The following is a 10,881-nucleotide window of genomic DNA, read 5'->3' on the forward strand; positions in this document are numbered from 1 at the left end:
CAACAATGTAAGTAATTGCTATTAACAGCTTGATTCATCATGAATATGCACTACAGAATACTCTGCTTAATGGTGTCCATTCGAGTAGTGAATTATCCTAGAGCATGCATATTATGATTTGAGTTCTAACATATTCATAGTTTCAGTGTTCCAGAACTGTGTCTCTGTTGTAAAGTGGTTAACTCTGTGGTAGTCCTCCCCATCTCCCCCAATTTCCCTCCATTTCACCTCTTCCTAATCTTTGCCTGTGATTCCTCTTAACTAGTGATTTTGATTTGCCAGAAAAACAAAACCAAACTCAATACTGGTTTACCTTTTAAAAGAGCATCTTTATTATTTCCCCAGGCTGACCACAGCCCTGAACCAAAGCATCCGATACACATTTGTCAGTCTGGTGGCTTTGGTACCATGACTGCCTACAGCAGGCCGATGACGGCCACTCGGTTGTCACCAGACACAGTGTGAGGGAAGGGGGAGGGGAAAGGGGGAACTCTCAGAGCAAACAATCACAAACACACTGTGAAATCGAAAATAAATTACAAAAACTAAATAGTATAAATAAAGTAAAATTTAAGTTAAGGAGAGTCCCACAGTGTGGCTGCTTGGCAACAACCAGTCCATAGAAGAGGTAGCTGTGGAGGTCACGGGGATGTTCCCAAGGCTCAGGCTCCTACTCCCCACTGGGCCCACCGAGGTCACTGGGCCTCGAAGCTTCTGGACCCCTCAGGCACTCAGCTCCAGGTCGCTGACATATTTCTGGACCCACTCCTCACTGGGGTCAGCACAGACCTGCCGGCCTCTCTTGGTTAGGAAGCTGTGGAGAAGGGAGGAAGGGTTAAGCACTGGGGAATCTAGCAGGGGAATCCTGGGCCCACCGTGGCCCCACTATCCCACTCTGTCCTGGGCAGCTCAGGGCCTGCTCATCTCTCAGGGGCCCCCTGCCTATCTCCATCTAGAGAGCTTCTCTCAGGGACTCGGCGGGGTGGCCCTCAGAGGGTCCTGCTGCCTCTTTCTTCCTGTCCCTTTCCTCTGGGCTGGGGCAGCCCTTCCTGACTCTGTAACACTTGCCCCACTCCAGCCCCACGTCAGGTGACACCTCGGAGCCCTGGGTCCTGTATCCCCGATAGGCTCTGGAAGACTGAGCCTTTCCAGGATGGCCTTCTGGCCTGTCTCTGCCCCCACCCTGACCCTCCCTACCTCCCTAGAGGTGGGCAGGAAGACTGGCACTTACATGACACTGGGCTTGGAGCACTGGCTGCTGGTCTCAAAGTAGTCAGCTATGAAATTCTGTGGAATCTGCCGGGAGATGTAGCTGAAGCAGCAGGCGGTCGGCGTGTCGGCAGCAACTGTGGAGAAAGGAAGACAATGAGCCTGAGTCACAGCTCAGAAGAAAAGGCCAGGCAGCTTCTGATCCCCAAGCAGGTGAGGAAGGCAGGCTTGCTCAGACCAAGTAACTGGAAGGCATTTGGGCTTTTTTGCCGAGAAATGTCTCTTTGTTTCTGTCTATATCCTTCTTTCTCCTTGACTCTACATAGTGGGTTCTCTGTTTCTCTGTGTGATCCAGATACCTGAACGGACTGTTCTCTTATCTCAGCTCTCTTCAGGGAATTTTGTCTGGTTCAAGAAGTCATACCCCAGCCCAAGAGAAGCCTTGGACATCTCTCATAAGACATCCAAGGGACAGACCTAGGGTGAGCTGGAGAGTGAACAACAGATCCCGCTGGGAAGTAACCAGCCCTGGATTCTGCCTCTTGCAAACTGAGTTGTTTTGAACCCTGTTTTTCTATCTGTACAAGGGACTGTAACTCCCCTGCCCCTACCTAGCTTCTCATACCTGGAGACTAGGAGGGCTAAGACCCCTTCTAGAGATAAAAATAAAAGTCTTGAAGAGAAAGACCAAGATGTTTGGCAGCCCTTTAAGAAGTTCTCTTTTTTCTCTTGGGGGTTCCCAGGCCACAAGAAAAGACTGATGTGGTCTAACCATGGCCAGAGAGTGGTGATACCCACAATGACAACTCAGATTCAAGTGGTACAGAGAAGACCTGGTTGCAGAGAGGGACAGTGCAGAGGAAGACAGCAAGGGCAGCAGTGGAGACCTGAATGATTCTGAGCAGGTGATGGAATCTGGGCTCGAGTGTCAGCAGAGCCAAGAAGGGACTGACCACTCTCTGCTGCCTGTGTCCTTCTGAAGTCTGAAGCCATCTCTCCTCTTTATAGGCAGCCCTGGCAGATGGGGAAATGGAATCTGGGGGTGAGGAGGGAAATTGTTAAGCATAGTGATGCTGTCATGCTGAGTGTTGTACAACTCAGGGTCCCTGGTGACCACAGGGGCTCAGGATATCCAAGAATAGCATCTCTGAGCTATTCTAGCTTCGTGGGGAGATGGTTTCATCTCTAGCTTCATGGGGAAATGGTTTCTCTTGTGAGTGTGAAGAGGTGTGTGTGTCGACCCAAGGCTATTCTTAGCTGATCCCTTCTCATAAGAACTGGTCTGTGCAGCCGGGGCAGGATGGTTCATGCTTGTAATCCCAGCACTTTGGGAGGCCGAGGCGGTGGATCATCTGAGGTCAGGAGTTCAAGACCAACCTGACCAAGATGGAGAAACCCCGTCTCTACTAAAAATACAAAATTATCCAGGCATGGTGGCACATGCCTGTAATCCCAGCTACTCGGGAGGCTGAGGCAGGAGAATTGCTTGAACCCAGGAGACAGAGGTTGTGGTGAGCTGAGATCATGCCATTGCACTCCAAACTGGGCAACAAGAGTGAAACTCCGTCCCCCCACCAAAAAATAAAATAAAATAAACAAATAAAAAATAAAATAAAAAACTGGTCTATGCATGAACTCTCCAGCCCCGTTCCTTTCCACAGAGCTGCAATTCGGCTTCCTCAGCCGCTCTAACCACAGGGATAGGGTCGATGGGCTGATGCTGTGGAGGGCTGGACAACACCCAATCCTCCCAGAGGAAAGGAACTCAATGAAAGCTGGAGGAATAGAAAGCATGAGGTCATGTTTCAGTCATTTGTCTATTTATTAGTCATGGAGTGAGTAGGGCAGTGTGTTAAATGCTAGTTGTGGATCATAAAAATACTTTAGAGGTGGGCGTCAGTATGTCAGGTGCCTAGAAATATTTGTAGCCATTAACCTAGAAAAAACATTTCTAGGAAAGAGTTCTGTGGAAACAACCCAAATATGGAGCCATCTTCAAACATAAAGATACCTGACCCAGCATCATTTATAACTCTAAAATAAGCAAAGCTAAATTTTTCTCTATCAAGGAATGATAAATTACGATATATCCACTAGATCATGTATTATTAAGTCCCAAAATGAATGAAGTGGCATAAATATGCTTATAACATCAGTGGTTAAAAAAGCAAGATACAACATTATACAAATTCTACAAAAGTTGAAGAATTGTACAAATATATATATATATATATTCCATGCCAACCTTAGGCATGGAAAAAATAAAAATGCTTGGAAATATATGCTTTAAAGAATGAATAGTGCTTATATGTGTGTAATAGGTCCATGGGTGATTTATTTTATTATTTTTTTTCTTTTTCTGAATTTTTCTCATTTTATTTAGTGAGATTTTATTACCTTCTTGGTCAGCCCACAAATTTATGAACTAATTTTGTTTTAATTTAATTTTTAAAATTTAATTTACAACATCACTGGTTGAAAAGTGTGTTGTTGTCAGTTATTTAACTGAAAGAAATTATTGATAAATATGCTAAAGTTTCTGTTCAATGGCCTTTGCCAAAATGAAGTCTTGATTTTCCATTTCTTTGAACCATTTTAAGGATACTATACTATACTTACATAAATCATGCCAACTGAAGCAGTTTTTTCCTTGTTCTTTTCAATACATAATTTCAGTGGTGTGGAAGGGTCTCTATCTTCTCTGCCAGATCTATATGCTTTTTAAAAATGTTCCATACTTTATTATTTTATTCTTTTACAATCAATCAGCATACCTCATTTTATAATGAGAAATAGATTTAGTTGGTTTTAATGATCTTTGTTTCTGAGATGCCCCTGGTCTCGTGGGGGCAGGTAGAGTATGGGGGCAGGTAGAGTATGTGAACAGGTAATTGTAGCGTTTAGCAGAAAGTGCTAAGACTCTTAGTAGAAAAAGAAATGAAAGCTGAGAACCCCACGAGGGGAAGAAGTGACCTTCCACCAGAGGGTTGGGGAACGCTTCATAGAATGGATGGAACTTAATTGTGTCTGCATAACTGCCCGGGATTTAGGCATCTATAGAGGGGTGGGCAGTGGAGGCCCAGCTGAGGCAGAGTCCTGGGTGTGACATTGTGGGCTCAGAGGAAAGGGGGGGTGCTTCAGTGGAACTGCAGAGCGGTGGGGGCAAATATGGATGATAAAGCTAAATTGGGACCAAAACAGTACAGGCCTTGAAATCCCCCCAATGGGGTTAGAGTTGACACACTTGATGCTGGAGAACAATAACTTGAAACCAGGAGTTCAAGGCTGCAGTGAATCATGGTTACGCTTGTAAGTAGCCACTGCACTTCAGCCTGAGCAACATAGAGCCTGTCTATATTTATACTTGAAAAAATAAGACAAGTAAAGAAAAAGCAGCCAATAAGGAATATTTCCAGCTAGGCACAGTAGCTCACGCCTGTAATCTCAGCACTTTAGGAGGCCGAGGTGAGAGGATCACTTGAGCCTAGGAGTTTGAGAACAGCTTAGGCAACATAGCGAGACCCCAGCTCTACAAAAAATGCAAAAATTAGCCAGGTGTGGCAGTGTGTGCTTGTAGTCCCAGCTACTCAAGAGGCAGAGGAGGGAGAATTGTTTCAGCCTGGAGGTCCAGGCTGCAGTGAGCTCTGGTCATGCCACTGAACTCCAGCCTAGGTGACAGAGCAAGACCTTGTCTCTAGAAAAAGAAAGTAAAATAAAAAATTTAAATGAAGAGTGTTTGCAATACCTATATACGACATCTAATATACCAAGAACCCTTGCAAATCAAAAGGTTAAAAAGCCTACAGAAAAATGGGCAAAGAATGTGAAAAACTATTGGAAACCTTATTTCTATCCTATGAAATGCAAATTAAAACAATAATACAGTATCACTTTTTCTATAAAAGTGACTAAGTTGAATGATTAACAATACCCAGTCTTGGCACGAGTGTAAACAAGAAATTTAATTCACACTTGTTGGCAAAAGTTGTCCTGAACTCTTTGGAGAGCAGTTTGACAATATCTATTTTTGACCTCACAACCCTACTTTTAGGAATTTATTTGTCTAAGGTCATGTTTTTGTACAGTCTGTACAATGTAGAGCATTGCCACTTTTATAATTGCAAAAAAGATGCCTGGGTGACATAGTGAGACTGTAATCCCAGCACTTTGGAAGGCCGAGGCGGGCAGACTGTTTGAGCTCAGGAGTTTGAGGCTGGCCTAGGGAACATGGCAAACTCCCGTCTCTACCAAAAATGCAAACAATTAGCTGGGCATGGTTGTGTGCACCTGTAGTACCAGCTACACAGGAGGTTGAGGTGAGAGGATCACTTGAGCTTTGGAAGTGGAGGCTGTAGTGAGCCAAGATTGTGTCACTGCACTCCAGCCTGGGTGACAGAGTGAGACCCAGCTGGAAGGGAGGGAGGAAGGAAGGAAGGGAGGGAGGAAGGGAAGGAGGAAAGGAAGGAGGGAGGGCCAAAGATAAGAAATGTCAACAAAAGATTTAAAGCTCAAAAATGGTAACACAGAAGATGAGAGAAAGCTGAGACCCAGGGTTTGGGGGATTAGGAAGGGGTCAACAGAGGAGAGAGCAGGAAGCCCATGAGAAGTAAGCACATTCTCAACATACTCTAAAGAAGCTCAGAAACTGGGGCACCACAGACTTGGAGAGGAAAAGTGGAAGAGGGATCGTAAGCAGAGCTGGCTGGAAGTTTCTATCAACAACACCAGGCCCCCTCCCAGACCCCTACCCAACTAAGGCAGCCAGGGGGCCACCTCTCCCCAATTCAGGAGAAGACAGGAGATTTACTTTTCCTGATTAGACTGGCCCGCTCACAAAGTTTGATGATCTCAAGTGTAGGGAAGCTATAAGTAAATGAACCTCCTCAAACACATTGGTGGGAGGTTGGTTGTAGTAACCACTTTGCAGGGCAATTTGACAATGTCATCATTTTTTTTAACATTCACGCACTTCACGAGCTATCAGTTCCACTCTTCATGTTCACCTGAAAGAAACCCTGGCCCATGTATTGAGGAAGACAGATAAAAGGATGCCCTATGCAGCATTGTTTGCTATAGTGCAAAGACACAAACAATCATTAATGGCGGGGAGGCGTTCAGTAACTATGTAACATCCTGCTGTGGAGGACTAGAAATTAAATGGAATGAGTAATGACAATGAATAGTGACACTGAAAACCCTAAAGAACTAGTTATTGGGCCGGGCATGGTGGCTCACGCCTGTAATCCTAGCACTTTGGGAGGCCAAGGTGGGTGGATCACCTGGGGTCAGGAATTCGAGACCAGCCTAGCCAACATGGTGAAACCCCGTCTCTACTAAAAATACAAAAATTAGCCAGGCATGGCGGCAGGTGCCTGTAATCTCAGCTACTCGGGAGGCTGAGGCAGGAGAATTGCTTGAACCTGGGAGGCAGAGGTTGCAGTGAGCTGAGATCGAGCCATTACACTCCAGCCTGGATGACAAGAGTGAAACTCCATCTCAAAAGAAAAAAAAAAAAAACACTACTTGTTGGGTACAGTAAATCCAGTTGGAGAGCAACACACTTAATATGATAAATTCTTGTCAACATACACTCAAAAGATGACTTATTGCTAAGGCCCATATGAATATGTATGAATATTTGCATAGGTAAGGAAGGAATCTGATTGAAGGATGGTAGCCAACCGGAACCTAAGCTTAATCTCTATGGTTTTAAGTTTTATAAGAATGTATTTATGTATTTCTTGTTAATTAAAATAAATAATTTCTTAAGTAACACTAAACCATGGACATTTAGAACTAGCCAAATTTCATATAGTCAATACCCTCTTCCCCTCCCTACACTCACCACTGACATCACTGTCTCCGCTCATCCACACCAACCCTAGCCTTGAATTGAGAAATGAGAGAGGAAGTTTTGGAAGAGGGAGAACTAGATGTGAGGAGAAGAGAGACCCTCGAAAGGGTTTCTATGCTCCTGCCCCCACCCCTGGGTCCGCCAGGCTAGTTTTACTTCTTTATGAAACAAGAAGGCAAAAGGGACAAGAAGAACTTTGGAAGAGTCTGAGTACAGGGAGCACTCCTTGCAGCCGATGACTTACACCTGAGGAAAGCCCCTCCCATTCTGGCTCTCCAAGGATCCATGGTCTGGAAGCATCTGAAGTTGGCCCCACTGAGTGTTCTCACAATAGGCAACAAGGCTCTCCCAGGTGGTGGCGTGGGCCAGTGGGGCTACAGCTGGTGGCAGAGCAGAGGGTACTCCATGCAAGCCAGCAGCCACCTTGTGGGCACATGTGAGGCATTCCCCTGGGGACTTGCTGAAATAACTGGAGGAGCTTTAGGGGTGCTGGAGTGGGAGCCACCATGTGGGCCATCAGGCTAGAGCTATTGACCCAGTATTGAGGTATGCCTCAAACCAACCAATGTGATGAAGTATGTAGACAATGGGAATTATGTCTGGCTGGGGGCATTGAGAGCTATTTAATTACAGAGGCATGACCTTTGAGCAAGAAGCTGACAAACCAGTAGGCGTTTCTTAGGCAGAAGAGTCAAAAGAATGGGGGCCTGGAAAAGATGAGCAACCGGGCCCAGCTTGGGAGACTACTGGCAATTCAATATGGTTGGGCCATGGCAGGAGGGGAGGGGAGGGGGGTGCTGAGGACAAGGTCAGCTGTCGGGGAGCTGTAAGCAAGACAATGGAAAGTCATTTTCATCAGGGATGGGATGTGGGTTTTGTGTGGCGAACGGGTTGATGTGTCAAGGGAAGCAGGGATGACCAGGGATAAAGAACCCAGTTTAGGGTGTTTTAAAATAGTCCCTGCTAGAGATGAGAGGGTCTGATCCTAGCCGTAGTGGTGGGCTAGAGAGTAAAGGACAGAAACAAGACCTGCTGTTATGACCTGATGACAAATGGGAGTGATGAAAGAGAGGGGCCCTGCACAAAGCACTGCTGTGTGCCAGAGATGCTGGCCGAGTCCTGGACAGTCTCAGCTAAGCAAGACCCCTGCCACCACCGTCCCCCAGCCCTGGGACCCATGCCATCTCTTGGGGAGCCTTGCTGTCACCCAGATGGGGAAGAATCCTATTCACCATCTTGAAGAGCCCAGCACCAGGACAGGGCAGCGCCGGCCATGTCATGAGCAGCCCAAAGCCGCACTCGGGTCAGGAGGCTGATGCACTCGGGACTTGAGCCTCCCCACAGCCCAGGTCTGGCTATTTCTGCTGTAGCCCATCTCAGTGGCTTCCTGAGAAGTGGAAACCCAGGAAAGGGGGAGGGCAGGGCAAGTAAGCTAGGTGAGGATGGCACCTGGTGTTCCTCTCCAAGTCCTCAGGGGAGGAAAAACGGGCCTGACAAGAACCAGGGCAGATAGTGTGGGTGGGGAGGAAGAGCTGAGTTCCTGCACCCTGGTCCAGGGGCCAGCTTCCCCCAGGTGCCACATTTCACAGCCTGGGAAGACAGGGGCCTGGCCTCCTCCTCACTCCCTCTGCCTGGAGGGGAGTACGTGAGCAGGCTCAGGCTCACTCCACACAGGGAGGCCCCCGCTCCACCACTGATCTTAGTTGGGGTGTCTCTCTCAGCTTTTGTCCTGCCCTACTCAATTTGGGTCTTATTTGATGCCTCTGCCCCACTTCAAGCTGTGGCCCATTCCATCTGGACTGGGGCAGGGAGAGTGCCAGACACAGGACAGAGAGAAAGAAAATGTCCGGGTGCCTGCCCAGATTCCCAGCACCCAGGCAAGGGCACCTGGGTGCTTCTCTGCTCCCTTCTGGCCGACAAACTTCCCTCCCATCAGGATCCTGGTGGGCTGAGGGGGCGATGCTGCCTCCCTCAAGAACAGATTCTGGGCAGTCCCAGATGAGCAAGACCCCTCCACAGGCAAAATCTTGCCTTTCAAAACCCATCTGATCCCATGACTCCTGAGGGGAAGCTTCAGGTCTGTACTCCCCCTCACCTGGGAAGGTTCCCGTCCAGAAACTCAAATTGTCCTCCTCGGATGCAGGGGTCTTGGACACTGTGAGCATTTTCACTGAACACCCACTGTGCGCTGGAGGCCACCTCCACCTGGCGTTGGCCACAGTATCCTCCTTGCCTACCTGCCCCCTCCCTTTACCTGGAGGCAGCCATGCCAGCTCTTCTCAGTTCCACTGGTGTGGGTGTCTTCTCCCTGATATGTCCACCCTGACCCGCTCAGGCTGGGTCAGAATTCCCACCCCACCCACTTGCCCAGCACACACCACAGCTCTGTCTCTCCATCTAGACTTCGAGCTTCTATATCTAGCCCCAGGGCTGACTCCAGCACTAGTAAACATTTAATGATTATTTGCCAGAACAGAGCCTTCTCCCGAAGCCCTTTTATTTATTTTTTTTCATTTAACACCAATTATGGTCCACCTTCTGTGTGCCAGGCACCTTCTAGACTCTGGGCTTCAAGAGCAGGGCAGTCAAAAGCTGCCTGCCCTCCTGGGGCTTTCATTGGGGGTAGGGGGCAGAGTAACAAAGCCAGGGAGGGGGTCAGCAGGGAAGACCATTGAGGGGTGGTCAGGGAAGGCTTCTCTGAGGAGGTGACGCATGAACAGAGACCGGAATGAGGCAAAGGAGCCCTCAGACCCCCAGGGAAGATTATTCCAGGCCAAGGGCACAGCAGAGGCAAAATCCCTAAGGAAGAGGGAGCTTGGTCTGTTCAGGGAACACCAAGCAGGCCCAGTGGTTAAGAGGGGTGAGCCAGAATGAGGGTGTGCAGGAGATGAGCCCAGGGGAGGCCAGGACAGAGCACTCGGTGTCTGCGGTCTAATGGAGGCGCTGGCTTTTATCCTGAGAGTAACGGTGCTTTGAGCAGAGGAGCACTGGGACGCCCTCCCCGCCCCAGCTGCTCCCTGTGGAATAGACCGTGGGGCCCAGGGAGCTGGAGATCTCATAAGAGGCTCTAACAGAATCCAGGTGAGAGACACTGGGGGCTTGTTCTGGGGAGACATCAGAGGACTTCAGGAACAGTGGCCTGGTGCAAGGGATATCTCGAGGGCAGAGCCAGCAGGTCAGGCTGACGATTCATGGGGAGGACAAGGGAAGGAGAGAATCTTGCACGGCTCTTGGTTGAGGTGTGAGCCTCGCATTTGCACTGCAGTCAGGAAGCTGGTCTGGGACGGTGGTTTATCTAATCCGCCTCCAGAAGGACAGGAATCACACCCGGGGCCCTCCTAGATCTGTGTTGGAAGGCGTCCTGGCAGAATTAGGTTCTACTAACCAAGCAATGACTGTACCCCGATCTCTGCCAGCGCTGATGACCGCTGAGGGAGCGGAAAGACAAGGGCTGTGTCCACCTGGGCCCTGCCTTCACAGACGGAGCCCGCAGTTAGGGGTTGGTATGAAAGAGGTGACTTTCTTTTTTCTTTTCTTTTTTTTTTTTGAGACAGAGTCTTACTCCGTCACCCGAGCTGGAAGGCAGTGGCGCAATCTTGGCTCACTGCAACTTCTGCCTCTTGGGTTCAAGTGATTCTCCTGCCTCAGCCCCCTGAATAGCTGGAATTACAGGTACCTGCCACCACACCTGGCTAATTTTTGTATTTTTAGTAGACAGGGTTTCCACCATGTTGGCCAGGCTGGTTGCAAACTCCTGGCCTCAAGTGATCCACTCACCTCAGCCTTCCAAACTGCTGGGATTACAGGCGTGAGCCACC

The 10,881-nt window shown here is 48.4% G+C and overlaps 1 protein-coding gene across 1 annotated transcript; it reads right to left on the reverse strand.

The window, feature by feature from the left end:
• LOC134729429 (C-C motif chemokine 3-like) lies at positions 1-9,228 on the reverse strand. Its single transcript, XM_063598611.1, has 4 exons — positions 9,159-9,228; positions 2,034-2,245; positions 1,232-1,371; positions 1-814 (listed from the first exon to the last, which is right to left on the reverse strand). The coding sequence occupies exons 1-4, from the start codon at positions 9,226-9,228 to the stop codon at positions 724-726; spliced, it is 513 nt and encodes a 170-aa protein (XP_063454681.1). The 3' UTR covers positions 1-723.
• Positions 9,229-10,881: the final 1,653 nt, after the last annotated feature.

Source organism: Pan paniscus, chromosome 19 (assembly GCF_029289425.2).
Source record: "Pan paniscus chromosome 19, NHGRI_mPanPan1-v2.0_pri, whole genome shotgun sequence".
Taxonomy (NCBI): Eukaryota; Metazoa; Chordata; class Mammalia; order Primates; family Hominidae; genus Pan; species Pan paniscus.